The sequence below is a fragment of the Neopsephotus bourkii genome, unplaced genomic scaffold, assembly GCF_033783945.1.
Source record: "Neopsephotus bourkii isolate Nb327-2 ecotype Australia unplaced genomic scaffold, CSIRO-AGI_Nbou_v1 NB_894, whole genome shotgun sequence".
NCBI lineage: Eukaryota > Metazoa > Chordata > Aves > Psittaciformes > Psittacidae > Neopsephotus > Neopsephotus bourkii.
In genome coordinates this window covers 2,905,472-2,929,088 of record NW_026901388.1, presented here as the reverse complement: position 1 = coordinate 2,929,088, position 23,617 = coordinate 2,905,472, and the positions used below count along the sequence as shown (strand labels likewise).

General features: G+C 39.1%; 1 protein-coding gene across 6 annotated transcripts in view; it reads right to left on the bottom strand.

Moving 5' to 3' along the window:
• The window catches only part of SPIRE1 (spire type actin nucleation factor 1), a 136,078-nt gene extending 113,263 nt beyond the window's left edge, over nt 1-22,815 (bottom strand). For 4 of the 6 annotated variants that reach the window (XM_061357425.1, XM_061357429.1, XM_061357427.1 and 1 more), the window contains exons 1-2: nt 22,266-22,812; nt 9,772-9,806 (exon numbers count right to left, since the gene is read on the bottom strand). In XM_061357425.1, the coding sequence (XP_061213409.1) occupies nt 9,772-9,806; nt 22,266-22,587 (357 nt within the window). In that variant the 5' untranslated portion in view covers nt 22,588-22,812. Of the gene's footprint in view, nt 1-9,771; nt 9,807-22,102; nt 22,208-22,265 lie in introns of those variants that run through there. The other 2 variants (XM_061357426.1, XM_061357431.1) reach the window with 2 other exon arrangements.
• Between the last annotated feature and the right edge of the window lie 802 nt (nt 22,816-23,617).

Below are 23,617 nucleotides of genomic sequence, written 5' to 3'. Positions count from 1 at the left end.
TGTATGCAAGAAATTTAGGGTTTTCTCCTGTGTAGGAACAAAGCTCAGTCTATCTACTGCTAACAAGTGAAAAATAGAAAGTAAAGTCTGCTTTTGTACTAGCACTGCAACATCTACATATATAACCCTGAAAGATAAGAGATTTATTTTGAAAGAGAAAGAGTTACTAATTCTATAGAATTTTAAATTATTTAAGAAATCTACACAGGAAAAAGAGGGGTAGCCTAGCCTTAAAGTAAATTCCTAGCATATTAATGAAATGTCTTCCAAGTGAATTAGGATTTTCTTGCTAATAAAGTAATGAGTTTGTTAATTCAGGTTGTATTTAAAAACTGAAGAAAAATTTTGGGGTTTGTGGTTAAGCCTTAAATAATCCAGATTCTATACTGGCTCAGCCACGCAGGCCCAATGTCATATTGGGCAACTTGCCTCATGTCTTCAAACTTATTTTTTCTTTCTTCAAAATGAGAACAGCATTTATTTTCTCCCAGCAAACACTCATCTTGCCTACTTTAATGTCCATATAATTAAGTCACCAGGCAACTCACAGAACCTCAAGTTCATTACACACCTCATTTCTGCTGGTCTAGGTTTTAAACTGTAAAGTCTGCTACTATATTTGCATATATAACTAGCATAACAAGACACAGAAATCAACTGGAGTACCTGAGACTTGCAAGGAGATACACTCCAGAAAGTTGGGAGTCCAGGGATTAAAAAGACCTTAACTTTCAAGTGTACACTTTCCCTCTGTAAGAGACCAACATCCTTTAAATGTCTTTAAACTGTGCAATAAGAGCACCAGACCCTGAATAAAACCAGGTTCAGAATTAGCAGTCTACCAGATCTGAACAAAAAGCTGACAAAAGTAAAGGTAAAATTTTGAAGAAAACCAGATTACAATTAAAAGCTTGTTTATTAAATGAAGTCATAGCAGAAGTCCTCAAATACAGTAAGTTGGACGATGGCAGCTAAAAGCATTATGAAAAAGTAATACTTGAGGTTATGAACACATCCTGGATCATAGAGTTCATTACTAATATTATTTCTGTTTGCATACAGAGCAAAGAAGAAGGGAAGGGGAAAGAACTATTCTCTGTATGCCTTACTAGTTGTAGGTTTAAAGCACACTACAATAGCAACCAATACAAACGATTATGAACAAGAGCAGCCCTTTGGAAAATTATAAGGCAAAAAGGTGGCCAAAGACCAGAGACAACAATTACTTCACTGTTTTCATGCAGTTTCAACTGTATTTATATTCTCCATGCCCAACTAAATGAAACATTTGTGAAAGACCTATCAATTGCATGCAGTTTTCACTCTGAGAATTAGTGAAATACTCAAACATTCAAGCACAAGCAATATGCTCAGAAAAAAAAATGAAATCCGACACAGTACAAAGTATTCAAAGGAAAGCACTGATTCACAACCACCAAATGATAAAGGACTTAGAAATATACAGTTTAGAATACATGCACATCTTTCTCATCTATGTTCTCTGAAGTATTTTTCAGTACTTTTCTCCAAAGCAAACAGAACACACAGCACAAGGAATGAAAAGAACAGACTAAATGAACAGACCAGATGAAGCACCTTGTTTACTGTGCAATGAGTGCCTATCCAGACTACAGTAGTAGGGAGAAGATAGTTTGAATGCACAGGCCAGAGGTGAAATGTACACATAGCAACCCTGAAACTACGATGTAGCCAGACAAGAGTCTTTCAAAAACCTTTGAGGAAATATTTTACATCAGTGCCAAGAAAAGAGTAGGTGGCAGGCAGTTTGCATTAGCCAAGACAGCCCGACAAAAAAAATAATCCACAGAGCCTAAATTAACATCTTGGCAACAGAGAAGACAGGGTTACTTTCAGCAGATGGCAATTAAGGATTTGGCAAGCATCTGGAGGACAGGAAAGAGTGTGAGTCAAAGATAACATTAATATTACTAGTCCAGATAACAGAGGAAGATAAAGATACAGTGAGAAATACACAGCAGGGAAATAATGAATTCAGGTAGCAGCACAACATCTACTAGGACCAACAGAAAGAAGAAAAGAGCAGAACCAGAGAGCTGCAAAATAACACACTTGGAGCAGAATCATCTCTGTAATGTTGAGAGTCATCAAATATTGGGCAGAGGCAGTAACACGCTCACAAAAGCAGATGATTAACTTTTTGGTTAGGGAAAAACAGAATAAAGGAAGTTAATGAATGAGCTATAAATGATTTTGAGAGAAAACAGGAGAGGGAGGCGTGGAAGTAAAGGTGCCACACACATGAGAAACAGTCACAGGAGACTTGAGCAAAGGTGTTTCAGGCTTAGGGACAAATACATGGAAGAGAACAACTGTCAGTTTAATAGAATACCTCTACTTTCTTAAATGAAGCAGGAGTTAATCTACTAAGTGTGAACAGCTTGCCTTGTCCTAGTTAATTATTTAACCTTCATTTCTTGCTGAAGGTGAAGTACTAAAAGCATTACAGGTGCTGCATAACTACTACTGGTTAATAGAAGAAAGGGACATGATGAAATACACATTTAGAATTCAGTCACCCCATTGTTTTATCTGTGTTTAATTTACCCTCTCTGAATTTCCTTCTGCTAAATAAAAGTATTTTACTTCATGTGCTACAGCATGCACCAACAGTGATAACTGAAGAGTTCAGCACCGAACATCTTTTTGAGTACTTCCTTCATGCCACTGGGGAGAGATCTTGGAGCCTGCTTTGCTGTCTCATGACTGACATTACAAACATGTAAGTGGCAGACAAAATTAAACAGTTTAAGATGAAAATGTTCACACTGGTAGGTCATGGGGAGCACAAAAACTTACCAGTTGCTAAAAAGTTCACTTCAGAACAAAAGCTGACCTGAGTTGCAGTGTGTCTAGCTTAACAAAAGAAAGTACCAAACTAACAAAAACTCCTTTTTGCCTCAGTGAACCCCAAGACCGATTCAGTATCCCCTCTGCCAAAGAAAGCACGCAGTGCTGCACACTCTCACGACCTGACTGCAAATCTTGCTTTGTTTAACATCTCAACTTCTCAGGTCAAGTGATTCAGATAAAAAGCCACATGTTAGTGTCTACATAAAGAAAAACATTTAGTCACAGAACTGCAAAGAAAAAAGAAAAGTATCTGAGTATTTATTAACCAAAACCTAGAAACTAACCTAAAAAAAACCTATATTCAACAGTTTGTTTTCTGCTGATCTCACTGTATGCTAGACTAAGATTTAAGATTCTTGAATGCCCAAAACTACTGTGTTACTGGGAATTTCTGAACTGGCCGTCATGACCAGCCCTATTACTAACCTACTGAAAATGCGTATCTGACTAAAATTCCAATTAAACTTTATTCTATTTTCCCTGAGTAACCTTTGGAAATCCTGTGTGAGGACACCATATTTCACCTCTCTTGCACTAACTGAAGCTTCTGCATGTTCACAACCAGCGGACAGTAGCTCTTCTTGCTCTGAGCAGAGATAAGACAGCAGAAGGCAGCAAGAGAAATTAAAGGCTGCATTGGGTCAGCTAAAGCTTCATTAAGGAAAAGCCTTTAATAACGATATTTTCCTGAATAAAAATTTATGGGGATTCTATACCTGTAAAGTGGCTAACAAGAATTGATATGTTAAAATGTGAACTACTTCATACAAGAATGGTTTAGGTGAACTAGATCAATATTTCTAAGCACATTCAAAGCATGAACATTAGAATGGCTCAATGTTAATGTAAGTTACCACTGAAAAGAAGAGCACAGGTGTCGTGAAACAAAGTAGGTGGGAGCACTCTCGGTTCACCTCATTCATAAATAACTATTTCTCTCACTTTAGATCTCTTCACATTTTGAAAAGAAACTTACTAATATTAGTTTCTTCTTTCAATCCTTGCCTCATTTTCTTAATGGCTACATTTAAAACAGTTGCTTTTGAATTATAAAATTGGGAAACCAGTCCATGGTAACTGAACTGCTGAAGTGAAATTAAGCGTTTAGCTGTCCCGAGTTCCTGTTTTCTTTGACCACTGACCAAAAGCAAAGCTGATAAACAAGCAATTGGCTCATCTAAGCTATGTCAAAATCAGCCTCATCCAGTAATGCATATTATAGTTAAAATAACACTGCTTAGAATATTCATGGGCCTTTATGCTAGAGGCAGAGAGCTACTAAACCCAGTCAGCTAAGAAAAAAAGAAAAATTAGAGATAATTAGGAACACACACACACACACCAAGATCTAGTTGAGTAACTTCCTTTCTTAAGGTGATTTGGTAATCTAGTAAGACTAGAATATTTTACAGAAAAAAAAAATAAATTAATGTTTGTTCTTCATAAAACACTACTAATACACATTTCAGTCAGAGGAAGTTCCTCATGCCCTGCAGCGTGATAACTATGATATCAAAAGTAGAACATCTGGAAGGAAAAACTTAGTACAAAATGAATGCAATATAGTATACAGATACTTAACAGGCTCACCAAAGTGCTCCTTGCTCTCTCAAAAATCAAACCACCCACTGAACCTGTTCAGTACTCCCCAACTGCAGTGCTGCAAGTGTTATATAGATTGAAGTGCTGCAGGGAAAGAATGACTGTAAACAACAGGAAATCTTCAGAGATTCTGCTTCTGTGTGTGTGCTTGTCACCTGTCATTTTACCTACATTTTAGGTATTTGATTCTCATTACCTGCAAACCTTCTGCATGCTTTTTACATTGTGGATGTTGGCATTCTGAGTAGATAGAAGTATTCAAGAATGGAAGGTTTGGATTGGGTTTTGTCAACTGTAGATCAAAAAGCCAACACTACCAAGTCAAGCTTACCACTGAAATTGAACTTACTGAATTCTGGGGCTGTATTTTACTTCAGTTTCTGAATAGCCCTAGGCAAAATCCACAAACAAATAACGAAGACCTCCCTCCATACAATCAAAGAAGTATTATCCTGTTTCCATTCATCACCAGAAAGCATAACCCTTGTTTGGATTATGCTGTTACTATTAACTATTTGATACTTAGCAAAGACACAGGAGAACAGAGCATCTCTAGCAGAAAACTCATAACTAGCGGACTTAATAGAAAAAGTCATAAACTCAAAAGCCTCTGAGGGATATAGGAGATGAGAAATGTAGTTATAAATTTTGTAGCTAAATATTTGTGAAAACAAGCAAAAGAAAAAAAAAGAGTAAGAAACACGGCATTCTCTTTTTATACTGATACTCTCAATTGTATTTTATTATATATAACAACAAAGAAGGGTAATACAAAGGGCTATAAAACTGTGGCCATGCAAACAACATTTAAAGCTCAATTTTTCCCTGCAGCTTGAATAAGCAATCAGGTTACTCTCTTGGTCTGAACACAGACAAGCATGTCCACTGGTCCTTATCTATTAAAAAATAACACCCTAAAGCTAACTGATACAATAGCTATCATACCAATCAGTGTGTGTGTCAGCTACCATAGATACCATAGTATGTCATTGATTGGTATGATGGGTATCTTCGCAAGCACAATTAATAGAGTTTATATAGAAAGGGTTCTGCAAAAACTAAAGACCTGTACAGATTACCTTATTCTCCCAGCACTCTTGAGATCCCTTCCAGAGTCACATTTAATCTCATGGGGAAAAAAAAAAAGGGTAAACTATTGAGGGAATATTTCTGTGCTTTGAGATATTAAAAAAAAAACAACCAACCAAATAACAAAACAAATTAAAAAAACCCACCAAAAACCAACCACCATCCAATTTAATGCTCCATGCTCTGCTATTTCTGTGATTTGTACTTTTCACAGGCAAAATATTCCCTGAAGAGATCAAAGTTACTGCAAGACCCAGTTTTCCACCAGCCATTATGTGAAACTGTCAGAAGACCAAGGACTGAACTCTTCTTCAGCTGATTGAAAGGTTTACGGGTGGCATCTCTAGAATGAAGGTTTCATCATAAATCCCATGTGACTAGGGCGTGTAGATTATTAAAGGCACATCATACTACATTGCAAAATGACAAAGCCTTTACAAGGAACAGCTGAATTCTCTTAAGAGACTCTGGACAGATGGCAGGATTTGACTATCACTAAACCAGCTTAATCAAATACATTATTAGTTTTCCAGCCCAATATTCACTGTGTATTCCTAATGAAATTGCTGAATAAAAAGGGTGATGTGCCAAGCTTATAGCAAGTAAACAGCAGAAATCCATTTTCCTCCAAGACCAACCTAGTCTCAGTGTGCTCTAAATGCTTACACAAATTACAAAAAACAAAGCTCCCCTTGAAAAAGCAGCTCATTACAAAACACAAAAGATCAAAACCTAAATTCTACTTTTTTGTGTGCTTAGTATTTAATCAAGTGTCTGTTAAGATGTGACTATGAAGTAATTCAGGAAAATCAGGAGGTCAGACTGACTGTCACAGAACCACCACCACAATGAACAAGCATAATGGGCTTTCAGGTATCTAAAATAACAGGTCCCTCAAAGGCTGGATGTGCAACTTCTGTGAGATTATTCCAGCAGCAAGGGGTGAGCACTTCATTTATCAGAACTGCCACTTAATGCTTAAGCACAACTTAAGGCTCACAAGAAAAGATGCATGACTCTACTTTGATTTCTAAAAGACAATCCTGAGTTACTGTTAATTCTCTTAATGGCATAAGGCATCAAAAGCTTCCCTAAAATTAGCAGATTTGTAACCAAGCATTCACACAGAACCTTATTTTTTCAATGCATAATCAAAACTTATTTTGACAGAGGTCACATTCAGTCATATTTTAGTAAGAGAAATTATTCTCAGAAACATTTTTGCCTGTCCCCTGTTCAGTGATATTTCTTCCCCCTTGTCATGGCAATGTTAATGCTCAGGAAGTAGAGCAAAGTGACTATTGCTGTGCATGATAAGGATTGTTTGCTGCAACAATTACTGCTCAATCAGAATGTTACTTTTGTTTACACTCAACAGGCATAAAAATAAAATGATTCCTAGATATTAGTATATGCTAAACACACCCATTTTATACTGTTTGAATTTTGAGCAGGCAACACATTTTAATGTAGGTGTGGCTTTATTTTTAATGCAAAATTATGACACCTCTTTTGAAATCCTAATATTTTCTGCTATTAAATACATGCTCTCGTTTTCATCAGCACGAAAGAAGTGGTTGGTTTTGTTTGCATTAACAAATGAACTAATAAATATATTCTTATTTGTACCAAAGCAAACACATTATCCTTATAACCTATATATTTATTTCCTTAAATTATTATCTGGAACAGTGTCAATATCTCAAGCTCCTGATGAAAAGGTAAAGAAAAACAATTTTAGTTCCATAGACAAGTACTATTTTCACTGTATGCTAAGACTTTTAATGATTAGAAATTCATCTGACTGATTGGTCATGAATCCGATTTGCATACAGAACACACAGTCTCCCCAAAACATTCAGCTCATGTCAAATCACAAAATGAATCAATTGTAGAAATGGTGCTGAACAATTTATTCACCATTGTTTGGGACAGGCTATTTAATTAATTTCTGATTTTTAAACAAATGAGAGGTTGCATATATCTTTATATTAGCATATAGATACTGGTTAACTACATTAATCACACACAACAGGCCTGTGCTCAGTTAGGTGGGTCTTTTCAAATACATGGCAATTAAACCCTCCTACATATGAATCACTTGGCATTCACAGAATACTTTTTATATGAGTACTAAATATTTACAAATGAGGTTGGCATACTTTATATAATCTTCACCACCTCAGTTGAGATGACCAAGGAGCACTATCATAATGTACCTAACAGACGTAGGCAGATGAAGATTAAATAAAGCCACCTTCTTCCTTACTTTCATCTTTCCATTATGGCTATGGCATCTGGACTCTGAACTTGACACATCACTCATACTGCTAGCCTGAAATAAATGGTGTACCAATTCAGGACACCATACGTGTTTTGGAAACATAACTGTTATTAGTTACGATTTTAAGAAGCTTCCTACATATTCTAATACATCCAATCAGGCCATATTTTTCCACAGGAATCAAAAAAAGTGAGATATGATGTCTCTGCTGAATTCCTACTTCTGAAAAACACAAACATCAGCAATTCTAAGCCTAATGCTGCAGCCCAAAAGGAATTTTGGAGGAGGAAAAGCTACTGACTTCTTCACAGCCTCCTTCAAAATGACAAAGATAAAGAGAGGAGTCAATATGCTAATGCTCACAGTGCTGCTTATTAGAGGAAATTTAAAATGAAGCCTCCGTCTCATGGGAAACTCTAAGCTGCCTTTTTTCCAACTATCAACAAAAAATATTTTTCAAAGGTCAAAATTTAGAAACTCTTTTCCCATAGAAGTTGAAATACAACACATCCAACTGTCACTCGCCAGACATTCTCATCTGAAACAAAACCACTGCCACTTTCCCAAAATGTATTTCCCAAAAGTATATAATATTTTGTTGAAAAAAAAAATTTAACAGGGGTTTATTATCATTTGTACTTTTAGTGTTAGGGCTTTTCATTACCTTCTGTTAAAGAACACAGAACAAAATTGTAAACAATATTTAGTATGCAAAGCAAATGACACACAAGATTATCATTTGTAAATAAGATACTAGATTTATGAAGTAAGATTTTACAAATGCTGAAACAAAACCATGATGCATTTGCTTAAACCGAACCACACAAACAACCAAAATGTGCCTACTTTCTGTGCTTATATCAGTTAGGAGTTACTCCTTAACTGTATTCTGCAGAAAGGACATTTCCTTTTTTTATTGTTATTAATACTTGCCAAAGTCTGTAGTTTGTAACTGAATTAGCCAGCCTTTCATTTTGTCTCTAAACCAGCCATTTTAATGCACAGTTTATCTACGTATAAACCACTCAGTAACATCAGTTTTTCACCTTCGTATATATTATTGATGAGAAAACAGACAACGCACCAATTAAGATGCATGTACTGGCCTCATCTCCAGGCTCAGCCTGAGGTACTGATGGAACAGTTGAAGTAAAAACTCAGTTTTACATTTCAAAGAAAGTTCAAAGGCGGTGAGAAAAGACTGCCCTAGAAAGGACACAGAAAATGGATTTATTGCTGGAAAAGTTTATTTAAGGAGTACACTATATTATTCACTCTGTATGATAATAAAAATTAGACTATGATTCTATATCTTGTTCAACAAGATGTGCTAGTTAGTTTTCCTTTCAGTCTTGGATTAAATCTATGAAGCTGGCAAAATGATAATTTGAACATTCTCACAACACTAGTCACAGCTTAGTATCATAGATACAGGGTCAAATAGCTTAGTATCAAAGACACAGAGTCAAATAATGGTCAAGATACAAATCAAGAAGATTTAACTGAATTTTTTTACTGCACTTCTATTGCTACCCCAGCAAGACATACAATAGTATTTCTCGGGCCCCAAAATATTGCCAGGTGATAAATTAAAAAAAATGTTAAAAGTATGTGAAATTGGGATGTCTTTAGATGGACTAACAACCCTGAGACCACTTGCTTTCTCTGCTTCCCTCCAAATTCTTGGCTTGTCAAAAATCACCAAGTCATTCCATAAACACTATTTATTTCACAACATTTATGCAGTTGCCAGTGAAAGCCATAAGCGCAACATACACACAGTTCGTGGTACAACTTCGCAATGGTAACTCCACACTGTAATTGTACCACATTTACATTATAAGCTAATGAAAAAGAGCTGAGCTAAATCAGCACTAGCAGAGAACACAAAATACTTCTCTTACCTCCATTTCTGTGCAGTGTAAACGGCCCGATTTATCTGTAATTGAGGAAAAAAAGAATCAGACTAAGTAAAAGACAACTGACAAAATTTAAAACTCAAGTCTTTTTTTTTTTTTGAGTAATTGCCAAATATTCTTTCCATTACTTTAATCACACATTTCAATATTATTTCTATTATAAGCATCACAGAATTAACAACAAGAAGGCCCTGCCCTTTTTATTTGGATCCTTCACAAGACTCTCTTTTAAAAAGATGTGTCTTTAATGCCTGGCTTCATTATTTAAATTGTATGACTGATGCTTGGCCATGGAGGGAACATGAAAACACGTTGGCTTAAATTAAGCAGCAGTAAATAATTATTTCAAGAGAATAAAAAACAACATTAATTCATAAACCAAGAAAAAGCCACTGTTTCATCTGATGCTTCTGGGATATCAAAGAGTTCAATAACAACAAGAAGTTCAAGGAAATTAAAGTTGAAACATTACTGTAACAGTTTTTTAAGTCCCTCTTGGAAATTCTGCATTTCCTCCAAGTTCAGAAACATCACTTTGTAATTTCTATAATACAGGAAAATTAAGTTTCTGAATTGTTTTACGAAATTGAAATCTCAATTTTTTCAAAGACAAAACACTTCGGTATAAAAGTAAGTAGGCTCAACAGCTTTAAAACATAAGACTGAAATTTCACAGCATATTAGGAAGGTACCATTTCACTAAAAGCAGCAAGTTTATCATTTCATATTAATAATTCATGTCACAGTAGGGTGAAGAAATTCTGACATGATGATTTTTTTTGTTGGAAAAACAATGTTCAAGAAAGTCAAGCACTCCACTGAAATATATCCATTTCAAAGGGGAGCTACCCAAAACTTCAATTTCAAACCACACAGTTTTACTTTTTGTCTTTGCTTTTTGGCTGCATTGCACCCACACAGCTAGTTTAAAATTTGTGACTTTGGGCTTGATGGCACCACCCTAAGGAATATGTGACACGATTCCATGTCCCCACAGACTCAAAACCTAGAATGGCACACGTTTGCTTGACTCTGCAAACACCAAGATCATATGTTATAAGTGATGGTTGGTTGCAAACACCACCCAGTATGGATGAAGGATTTACTGAAATCGTTAGGAAAAGCCTGCAATTTGTAGCTATAAGTGGAAGGACTGTTTTATCAGATTGCCTGGCAAGCCCAAGGAAGCTCAGCCAACAGGTTAGCATAATGTTTGCACAGAGAGAAGTGATAATGCTGACTTCCTATGTTAAATCTGAATGGCATGCAAAACTGATAGCACTAGGGAAGAGCCACCTGCATAAAAAACAAGATTAATTTTTCATATTGAACTGGTCACCTTCTCTTTGAAACTAAAGGTTACACACATCTTGAATGAATGGAGAACATCCACCTAACAGGGTGAAAGTCATTTACCGTCGCTTTGAACTGTTGCCAATGAAAGCCTGAATGTTTAGCATTAGTGTCTTGACTTCAAAATGAGAAAGGGAAGAGTGACTTAAAAAGGCAGCTTTTGCATCATGCATTATCTTTTCAAAAGGACTGGTGATTCTGGTTGATTCCCTTCAAGTTCCACATAAGAGATTTTTTTTAAGTGGTAGCATTCATGAGATTATTATAATACATAAATGGGAGAAATTTAGTGAGAGCTGTTTTTAAATACTCCTACAATTATTAGCAGATTTATGAGTATTAGGGGCTATTTCTCTGAAATTGAAATGAGAGATGACCAAAGCAGCATATCGCCATGATACAAGATGATACAAGACCAATTCACAGAAACGTAGTCAAGATGGGGGAGAACACAAAAAACCCAAAACCAGTAATATACTAACTCTTTGTAAAAAATGAAACCAACAAAAAACCCAATCAAACAACAACAAAAAAACCCCAACAAATAAACCCACAAAAAAAAAACACCTGTTTTTTTTTTAAATTGCTACTTCAGAAAAAGATTAGTGATTTTAAACCTATTGCAATGCAATGGCATACAGAAGGCCATCAATGCTTGCAGTCACTGGTAATTTAAAACTGACATTTCCTATGGTCTAATGGAACAGGAGGCAAACTGTCTACTAGATACTCTCAGACACAAAGTACTCAGTACCTTTTAATAGAAGTCCTAACCAAGTCTTGAAGCACAAAACCAGATAAATCAGCCCAGACCAAACTAAGAAAGGCAAAAACTGTGTTTCTGAAAGGAATAACAAGCAGCATATCTCACAGCCTCTTTGACAGACCTTTTTTGATAAACTTCCATGAAAGCTGTTCTTCATAGAATCACAGACGGGTTTGGGTTGGAAGGAACCTTAAGGATCATGTAGTTCCAACCCTCCTGCCATGGGCAGGAACACCTTCCACTAGACCAGGTTGCTCAAAGCTCCATCTGACCTGGCCTTGAAATCTTCCAGGGATGGGGCAGCCACTGCTTCTCTGGGCAGAAAATTTCTGTTCTTCAAGGAAAAGCACTCAAACTCCAGAAATTTTCTTTATTTCATCTATGGTACTATCAAAAGTTACTACCATTTTCAGAGCAAATCATAATTCATTTTTTGTTTTATTATAAAAATATAGGTAACACCTTAAACTGGATTATTTATTCTCATTTAAAATGGGAATAACTAGCTTTTACAAAATAAAAACACAGTACTGTCATGACTCCATGTGCTGGGGAAGGAAGGGGTAATAACTAGCTGAAGTCACACCAGTTCAAATGCACTGCAGAGAGTATTCTATATAGGTACAAACTGTTGACTTAGAACATTTAACATATGCTACCTTATGGTGATTACCAACCATACCATTCCATATGCCTCTGTACCTTGAGTCCAGCTATACCCTTAGCAGATTTCTCTGAGCTGTTTGCAATAACTTACAGGCTCCCTCCATCTGGAATTTCCTACACTTCTGAAAAGATCAGCATTAACAGTATTGACCCAAGAAACATGTACTTACTTGCATCTATCAAGACTGAAATGAATTTGCTTTTGTATGGCCCACGCAAGCCAATTTACTTATTTATACTGGCTGTGAGTAGAAATTTCTTCATTCTTTAGCTGACATGACTGAAAAAGCAGAACCTCTTAAATGTAGCCTAAGGGTCACACTTTCTTAATTTGCACTGGGAGAAAAAAAGAAACCCTATAAGAAGTCATAGAATAGTCTCTGTCTGCCAGCAGTATTAAGTGCTTATCTAGTAAATAGGTGAAGACTTACAAAATTATTTCAGCTGCTGCTTCTTAATATAGATGCAGACTCCTCCAGACTTAACCATTCAACCAGCTACTAATCTGTGTAGCATTTTCACCACTCTTGCTGCCAAAAAAGATTCAACAGTACTTTTCCATGACAGCTTTCAAATAGTGACTAATGCAATCATTACTAGTAAATAGCATAACTTTAACTGTCAAGTTAACTTCAATTTATACACAAGCTACAGTTTGGAAGATTATAGGATTCTTCACTCACAGATTGTTGAAATGCAAAAAATTAACAGTTTTTGCAGGAAGGAATGAGACTTCATTTGGAGGTTTTCTGTATTTCTGAAAACAGCCTTCAAAGAAGTATATTTGCAACCCAAAAAAAAGAGAAGAAACCCCAAACCTCCACTTCATTTTTCATTTATAAAAATTTCTATTTGAAAATTATTCTTATTTCAAACCCACAACAAAAGAAGTAATGCCAAGCTTTCCTCAAGCATTAGTGCACAGTCTCAGCCCTCAAGGTAGAAGCTTCACATACAGCTGCCAATAGTAAGAAGCACACATTTAAGACTGAATTTTAAAAGCAAAATGGATAATTCAGTATGTTAAAATAGACTGACATAGGATATTTAAAAGAAAGCATGCACGATGTGCACAACCATTTGCACAATGCTACCTGAGGAAAAATTAAGCATTAGTGATGTGACATGACAATCACATGGTCACTGTTACAGCTATAACCAGATGTTCTAAGAGCACTCCAGCTTAGAGCCTCCGAGCATCTTTCTAGCTTTCCCCTAGTGTCTCAGACTCCTCTGCATAGATCCAAAAGCACTTGCTTCAAGACAGCTTCTTGCAAAACTGAAATCAGCAGCACTGATTTTCAGGCAATAGTGTAGCTGATGTATGCATTGGCAACAAACCTGAAACTCGGTTTATGTTAAAGATTCTAATATTGTGTTAAATGCCACAGCCTTTTTCTGAAGCTTTTGGGTGAAATGAAGCTGCTATTTCCACTATAACAGAGCTCAGGCTGCCTTCAGGAGAGACAGCCACTGCCTGTATGTACTAGAGAACAGTAGAAGAGGTAGCCGAAGAAAGAACACAAGGGCTAATTGAAGGAAACAGAGCAAGGGAGAACGTTGGAGTCACTAACTCAAGATCCTTAAATTGAAGTGTTTAGTCAGGCCACCAAATTAACAGTCAGTCGAATTTGTATTTCCTGTCTAGCTTTCACATCTTGAGAAGGAACAGGAGCTACCATAGTAGGCTATTCCCTGGCTTTAAGACAATGTGGAGCTCCTTTAAAAAATAAAAGAAAAAAGAAAATTTCAGATTCACATTTAACCATCTGATTGAGGAACTGGAGCATTAGCTACCAAATCTGACAAGACTGTCACTATGAGAGTCAAGATTAGAAACAATAAAAGGGAAAGAATGAAGAGAGCAAAGGAAACCAAGCAACATATGAAAAAGAGATGAATATGCAAAAAACAGGATTCACAATTAAATGAAGGGAGAGGAAAATACTGATGCAACAAGAGTGAGCCAGAATCCTGGCAGAGGTTGCATATTACCAGATAAACAGAGGAGAAATCTTGCATGATAAAAAGAAACAGAAAAAAGTGAAAGCAACAAAGATAAATACAGATAAAGTATAGCTTAGGAGTAAGAGGCAAAGGCTGCAGGGAAGAAGAGCAAGATAAGGAAGTGGAAGGAAGCACACGGGATTAGAAGAGGTAATCAGAGACCACCCGAGCACCGACCACAAGACCATGTTTTAAGTAAAACACTGGCTTTGAGGATCAAAATATCCTTCCTTTAAACTCTGTAATTAGAAGGCAACAAGAAATGGGATGAGTTTTTACAGCTGGTGACTTTTTGGATCTGACTCATGATTTCTGTATCAGCCTACAGCTGATGATGTAGAATCATACAATCATAGAATAGTTAAGGTTGGAAAGAAATGGTATTATAGAAATAGTATGCCTCAGATTTCTACTGGAAAGAGGAAGACAATTTCAAGAAAACACAAGGAAAATCCTTAGGTTACTAGATCGAAGGAAGACATTCCTTCCTTATGTCAATCTTTTTTCATCCCTTCATCTTTCTTCATTCAACATTTCACTGAAATTACTCTTCATTTTGTACAGTCATAAGCAATCCTCTCGTACATTGCAGATTGTCTTTGGTGTTCATACGCAGCTAAATTTTGTGATAAAAATTACTTTAAAATAGCGTTCTTTAATGCCAAATTAACAAATCCATACTACCTTAGTGCTACCTTCTAAGATAAAATGAAATGGTCACTCTTCATCTTGTCCTATTTCTACTCTGCACAGGAAACCAGCTGTGATCACCATACAATTCTTTCTGTATTCCACTGCTCACCCTCATTAGCAAACCTGTAAGTTTACCCAGGGATAACATCAATTTTTGTTATTCTAAGATAAATACTGTGGTAGATACGCATCTCCAAGTGCTGCTGAGCTCTAGCCATAGCTGCCAGTCTCTTCTGCACATGCTTAAATACAGATACTACACTCTCTTTCATCTGGCCTGTCCAGATACCAACCTTTCCCCAAAGATGTGAATTTGCAGAGTTCCTGTGTCTCAATTTTTAAACTTTTTTTCTAAAATGTTCTGTTACTCTAATCATATTACATTCTTTTTCCTGCAGCTATATACTTGGTTCCTCAGACAACAGATATGGTTGAATGGCAGAATTCTGCCACCACTGAAGTCACTGGTAGGTTTTGCCATCGTGTTTGATGCATCCAAAGTTTCAAGCAGCTTACAGCTTTTCTAAATTGATAACACAGCACTGTCGGATCTGTTAAGAACTTTCACCAGCTATTAATAAACTCTCTCAAGTAGATGAAAAGTAGCTCTCTGCCTCAGCTACATCTGCGCTCTTGTATTTACACTGTACAAACTGACTCATCTCCTTTGGTTCCTGTTAAAGTGCACCATAACAAAATTCAATAGCATACTCATAGTTGTGTGTCATGCAAGCTAGCTTAAGGTTTTATCTGGAATAGAACAATATTAATTTTGTCTCCTAACAGGATCCAATGCTGTAATGCAATAAATTAATTCAGAAACAAGCAGTGAACACTCTCCAGTTTCCTTTTAGCAGACATCATGAAAAGGCTTCCCCACTTTTATAAACACATATTCATTGTCAACATGGATCCAGGATGTTATGTACCTTTAATCCTCTTATCACCTGCAACATACCTACTGCACACTTGGCAAATGCAGCCACGCTCAGGTGAGACTCATTCAGAGCACTGCTGCCATGTGGGTCATTTTCACTGCCTGTCGCTCTGATCACATCTTACTCTCCGAACCATCCTGTTAAAGGTGCTTGCTCACTCTGTCACAACATACACTGCTACTGTCTTCATTTTCAAAGCCCTTCTCATGCCTACTCAAGTCCTACCCATCACCTCTCACTAGTACTGTGAGGTAATCTGTCACCTTCAGTCAGCCCCTGAATTTGGACTCCATTACTTGTAACTTCTTTTTTTTTAATTAAAAAAAGAAAAAAATAAAAATCTTTGATCTTTCTGCAGTGATGCCCTATGGGGACATCATATTAGCTCTCTGCAACATCATAGCAGATGTCTCATTTTTCACTTGACTCTTCAATCACTTAATTATGACAACTACAGTTCCACTTTCCTTTCTACAGCAACATTTTTATTGCACTAGTTAAGAAAACTTCAGTTACATTAAAAATGTGCTCCCTTTTACTGTAAGTCATTATGAACATCAGGCAACCACAGTTCTTCAAAGTTCTTTGCTTTTCAGTTTTCCTTAGGAAAGAACGCAGATTTCAGACATCATCAGATCAGGCTTTAGCCCTTCACTGTACACTTACCATCCTCAGTACTTTTGCATATAAATATAGGTAACCGAGGTCCTCTGTCACTGTTGACAAATTCCTTACATTTCCTTTGTGCAGGCACTTGGAATACTTTTAGCCTAAGATGTTATTTTCTTGAGATCTTTTCTTTGCTTATTCTGTCCTCCCCCACCAGAGCTGTCTACAACAGGGTCCCTAGCATCTGCCTACACTCACAGAGAGCTCATGTAACCCCCCTAGCACACAGGACACATCAGCATAAGCCATGACTGGAAGCTTTCCAGTTCACCCTTATGTACTGGGAACCACAATGATGGCAGACAGCCTGGCATATATAAGGCCTAAGCTTTCTCTGTTCCACAGATCAGCAGAGAAAGAGACCAGAGATAATCTATCAACTCACCAAATCTTCTCTCTGTTGTCTAGTGCCATTTTCTTCCTGCCTTGACTCACATTAACTTACCTATATAGATAGATATAGTTACCTGTCTGTCTTAAAACTCTTGCAGGAAAAGGTGAGGCTCAGAGTACATCAAACCTTATTGTTTTTAAATAAAGCTCCCTTGAACAAAATCTGAATTTGGAGCATAACTAAGTCTTAATTCTAGAAGTACTATTTATTTTGGCAGTATTCAAAGCAACATCTGTTTGGAAATTTAAACAGCAAGCAAGGCTACTCCCATCAATTATGTGTCAAATGAGTCAAAAAAATTAGAAACAGAATGTCAGTACCTTCATTTTCCTCTAAAACTCCTGCATATTTTTCCCTCAGTGCTCCACAAGAGACAGACAGATGCCTTGCTGCACACAAACTAAATTTGCATTTATTCATCCCGTATTTCTCAATGCTGCCTTCCAACGCCTGGGCACACAAGGATGTAAGAAGGACAGGAAAGTCATTAAAACTACCAAGGCATAAGCTGTTCCTCTCCAGTGTGTCTAACCCTGAGCCCTCTGCATCCCGTGAAAGCCACTGTGCATTCAACTTTTCTGTGATCTTTCTGATTCAAAGCCAGAATACTCCATGCATTATTCCCTCCCGCTGAATGCCTGGCAGATTTCCAAGAGAAAAATCTGCATCACACTTACTTCTGATAAAACCAGCAGTAATTTCCCTCTGCGCTTTCTCCTCTAGGGATGAAGGACAAGGCAGAAGGGGCACCAATACTACCTGCAGAGGCACACTCTCAGAAGGGAGAAGGAAGGCTGAGGAGTACCACATGCATGCCAGACCTCAATGGGCAATGGCTGGCAGCACAGGTTTCCCAAATACCCATCTTTGCCCCTTTCCAAGATCCTCATAGCCATTCCTCTTCAGGAGCTCAATGCAATACCCAAAATCAGTGGCTGTCTTTGCCAAGTCAGGGACCTGGCACTAACAGAACACAGAAGAAAACTCTCAGTTTCTCCAAGCCAGTTCATCCCCAGAACTGTCCTTCGGAGAGGAAGCAGTGCAGCCAGTGTGCCAAGAAGCGAGAGTCCCTTATCCAGCATACAGTATTAACATGACCCCAGTGAAACAGCCTCCTGTGCCCTATAGCGTTCTGCTGCCACTAAATACTGGGCATGAGGTCGATTGCCAGGTCTTGTAAGGGTTTTCTACTTCTGTATCTACCAATTCATCATTGCTTCGAGTTTATAAAAATGCTTAAAAGTAATGTTCCCCAAGAAGAGAGTTTGGAGGAGTCAACATGTTTACACCAAACGTTTTCGCTTGTTCAGAAGTTATTTTTTTATTGCATCTGGCACTTTAATGGATGCCACCATTAGCTCATTTCATTAAACTGCAATAGATGGCTAAAACACACATTAGATAAAATACATTCTACACTGTACCTCCAATTTTATCACGGGTATTTCTAAGCAACCCACATTTCTGCGATATTCAGATGTCAGTTATAACAATTTGTACTAAGACGACAACAGTGAGCTCTTAATTTCTTGCATGTTCACATTTGTTTCTTACTCACTTCAGTTCTGGCAAAACTGTAAGGTTTTCCCAACACCAAGACCATCACTTTGAGTGTCCCTAAAGCAAACTCCTTGACACAGCTGGGCTTGCTCTCCACTTTGCCTGAGCCCCACTGACAGCATGATTGATCACATCATTCTTCACCATCCTGAACAAAGCTCAAACATTCACTACCCAAAGATGCCATTTTTCATGACTCTCTTATTTGCCCACACAGGATTCTGTTGTTTACAAAAAAAAACAAAACAACAACCTAGCAGCCAGTATGTGTTCCTTTGAATTACCCAAACCTATGCATCAACCTACAGCTACACATTTTTTATATATCACTAGAACAAAATAGCTTTACAGCTCTGAGCATTAACCTGCAGAAGCCCCATTGCTCTAACAATGCCTGCTTCTGACACAGGCTTTTAAACCTAAGTTGTCTGAAATACAAAGGCAGAAAAAGAACGAGCAGAAATCCTTCCTGATCCTCCTCTTGCGAGGAATTCAGTGCTTAAATTTAAGCATGAGGGATGAATGCTTAAATGAAAATGAACAACTGAGCAACATTTTCAGTCTTTATCTTTTTTACCTTTAACCAACACCTTACTGATTTTTGTTTTTAAACAAGGTAACTAAATATTTATAGACCACACAGATAAAACTGTAAAGATCTGAGAATCAGTCTCTGGTTTTGGTTAAGGATGGGCATTCAACTCCAAGGTTGCTTTTCTGCTCTGGTATCAGTGAAACTCATCTTTATTTCCTATCTCAAGGACATTTTCTTCAATTTCTAGGTATTCTCACTTTGAGTTTCAAGTATTGTGCATCAACGCAAGGAGAAATAGCTTTGGAAAGGTACCATCAGTTTTTTTCTACATAATTAGTAGTTCTTTCTGAGAAAACTTTAATTTGTATCTCAAGAGTAAAATCAGTGTGACCATGCAGCTTCAGGGCCTATGCTACAAAGCGCTGCTCTCCATGTCCTAGTGCCAGGGCAGTGGTTCTTCTTAAGCTCTCACCGTTACTTAGCAAAATACATGAGCCCAAGAATAAGAATAAATACCCACTCAAGAGGCTCAAGCCTCTTGGCTCTTTTGGCTCAGAAAGCTCATTAACCATCACCTAAGGACACTGCAGTGAGCAATAAGCAAAAGAACTGTGATAGTTCCAACAGATACCAAAGAGAAGCAAGCCTACCATCAATTCTTTAATATTCAGTATAGTGAATTACCAACATTCACTGAATCACACATACAACCATTTCCAGTTAAATCCTTCTACAGTTTCCACAAGCCAAAGAAGAATAACAGCCAACTGACTGGGACCACCTTTGTTTCATGTTGTTGACACTTACTCCACTAACACACAAAATCCTTTTTGAAAGCTCAAAGGCTGAGCAATGGCCTCTATTGCAGAAGTCCATTCAAAGTTAGGGAGATGAGGAGGACCAGAGAGAGGTCCCAGGGAGAACGCTGTCTCCTTTCAAACCCAGGTGCCTACCAGCCTGTGCCTGACACAGAAATGGGATCACCGAATGTGGTTTATGAACGGTCATCTGTCAGAAACCTCTCCTCCTCCCCTTTCTATTATATGCACTGGAGGGGATGTTCTTGACTTATCTTCCCCCCTGTGCTTTCCTGGGAGGTCTTAGCAGACTGATTATGTTTATATATATCTTAGAGTGTGCGTATGTAGGTATATATACAAATACATATATGTGCATATATAAAAATATATATTTATATACCTACATAGACTCTTAAGATTTTTAAGTAATAAGTACATATATGTGGTGTTAACTGATAGACAACATAATACATACAATAATAAAGGTTAAAAAAAAAACCAACAAAAAAGGTATGAGAAAAATTGTCATAGCTGGAAGATAAAAAAAAAGGGGGGCTCATCTATCCAAATATCAGCATACATAGGTTGGCACGTTAACTAAAATATTTCCAAAGAGTAATGCAGATGCCGCATGCAGCTTTAGCATAAACTAAACACACTGGATATCAGTGAGGGGCCTGAACTTTATATCCAACACCTTCCTGTGGGCCAAAAAAGAGGTACTGTAAGAGGAAATAGAATAAGCCCACAAACAGCAAGGAAAAAGCAACAAGAGAAAGAAACACATAGCAAATCAATGTATTTCCTACAGTAGAAAAGGAAGAAGCCTTGTATCATCTCAAACACTGTAAGTAAATGCAGCATGTAATATGCAATACAGAAGTCTTCAATCCTCTTGTGACATGGAGATGCCTTGGTCTGGAAAGTATTTTCCTGGAACTTCTGTCTGTTGGTGTGGCATATTTTATTCATATTATAATAACCTATTTTAGAAAATAATTTAAAAAGCAAATCACATAATATTTAGATGGAAGTCATTATTAGACTCATTTAAACTGCAGAATAAAACTACGTTCCTTCTTCCACTGAGTATATTTTGCTATCTGCATGTCCCACTAGCTCCAAACTGGATTACTGCAAATCTCTGCCAGTAGACTTCAGATAAGCACTGCATTAAAAGGCTTCATTAATTTGTAACACCAGGCATAATATCCATGATCTAAATGTTGAGAGCTCCGTTAGTCTCATTTTGTGATTTTTCCATTCCCTTCTACTTCACATAACTTTAGAATTCCCAAACCTCTGTCTTCCTGGAAAATTCAGTGAAGTTGAATGTGGACTAGGTTGATAATGGGCAATATCATCATCTGTGCGATAATAGATCACATCACTCTGCTGCCTAGCTTTAGTTTCTTTCCAGAAATAAAGCTTTACTTGCAACAAGAAAAATATTCCTTTCCATACTCATAATCAGAAGCTTTGAAATGCACAGAAATGACATGTACCCTTCTCCTTTCCAATGCAAAAGATGTTTTCCTCAATATTTTAAAGAAACAGATGGTAGGTACTAAGCCTCTGGGTAGGTGTACACGGCTTTCTGATTTACTATCAGCATGCCTCTAAATTGATCTAATAAATGCCTTTTGATGCCGAACTATTTTAAAGACACTATAGGATGAGCAACGTGGCCAAAGAAACTCCAAGAGCAGGCGCTATAGGTGCGGATGACACAGTATTACGCACTAACAGACGACGCAATTATAAAACACTAAACCCGCACCCACCTTCCCTGTACCCCACACGCAGGCGATTAAATTCAAGGCCACAGTTTTTACCATTCAAGGCACGAAACCGGGATGATACAGGGGGACACACACACACAACCCCCAACACCACCACACGCCCCCGGCACGGCGGAGCCGAGCGCTGCCTCACCGCAACCCTCCGGCGGGAAGGAGACCGTCTCCTCCCGGCCGCCCCAGCCCACGGACAAAGGCTGAGAGAGAAGGGCGGCCGCCCGCGCCCGGCACCCGGCTGCTGCTGTTGTTGGGCCGTTCCCCAGGGGCTCAGAGGGGTCGGCGGCGGGGCCAGTCCTCACCTGCGGCGGGCGGCGGCGGTTGGTGGGGCTCGTCCTGCTCCAGGGTGACGGCGCCGTCCCGCCAGACGCGAAGGTGGGCGGTCGCCCCCAGCCTGGCGACGGGGGTCTCGCCGCGGCGGGCGCGGGCCCGCAGCGAACCGCAGCACTGGTAGCACACGGCCCACGCCTGCTCCTCGTTGATGGGCTGGTTGTAGAGCCTGAGGATCTCCTCCAGAGACAGTGCTTCGGGCTGCCCGCCGGCCCCGCCGCTGTCCTCTTCCTCGTCGGCGGAGCGGGAGGCGCCGGGCTGGGGCTCCGCTCCGCGCTCCCCCGGCAGCGCCATGCCCTGCCTCCGCCGCGCTGCTCTCCGGCTCAGGGACCGGCTCTGCCGCGGAGACTGCTGCTGCTCGCTCTGCTTGTTCTGCTGCTGCCGCCCGGTCCCGCCGTGCTCATCCTCCCCGCCCCGCTAGTGCCACCAGGCCGCCGGACAGCCCGGCCCGCGCAGCAGGCATGCAGGCAACGGCTGGCCAGCAGGAGGAACAGCGCCCGAGCCACCCGCTGCTGCCGCCGCCGCAGGGGGAGACAGCTCATAGCAACGCAATGGCGTCCTCGCCCGCCTCCTCCGCCAACGACCGGCGCCGCAGCGCCCCCTGCCGCCCTCAGGCTTGGCTGCAATGGCGTGCGGCCGCCCGGTTGTGCGGGGCAGGAGAAGGCGGAATTCAGGCCAGAGGCTGCCACTGCAGCTTCCATGTCCGCCGGCAGGATGTGAAGCGCCTTTCGAGTAGCTAGGCTTCCACGCGTGCATTGGACACGGATAACGATGGGGCGTTCTCATCTCACCCTTGGGCTGCTGGTGCTGGCAGCAACTGCTCCCAGAAACAACTCTTAACCTGGACAGCAGGATGACATCCTCAGCTCCCCAGGCAACTGAACAATGACACCAACGTACATCCCCGTCATGCATGCGTTGGGTTTCAGGGAAAAAGCAAGTCCCTGCTTTCACAGCAGGAGGGTGGCTTCGAATCCCTCCATTGGTCAGCCTGCCCTCATACGGCAAACATCCCGTACCACAAAACTCCTGGAGCAGCAAGCTGGAGACACTAAAGGTGCAAGGAAAGGCTGGCAGCAGTTGAAAGAGTACTGTTGAAAAGGGGAACTGTCTTCCAAACAGTTGGGAGGTGATGCTCCTTACCCAGAACACACCTGGGCATCAACCACTGGGCCAGCCTCTCCCCATGGCTGCACTGAGAAAACCGATTCTTGTAATTGAAACTCACATCAGAAAACATTTGGGTTTTCCCTTAAGTATTTTACAATTTTACCTAACACAGGTAAAAGGAAATCAAAAATCTTCATCAGCATCTGCTGCATAC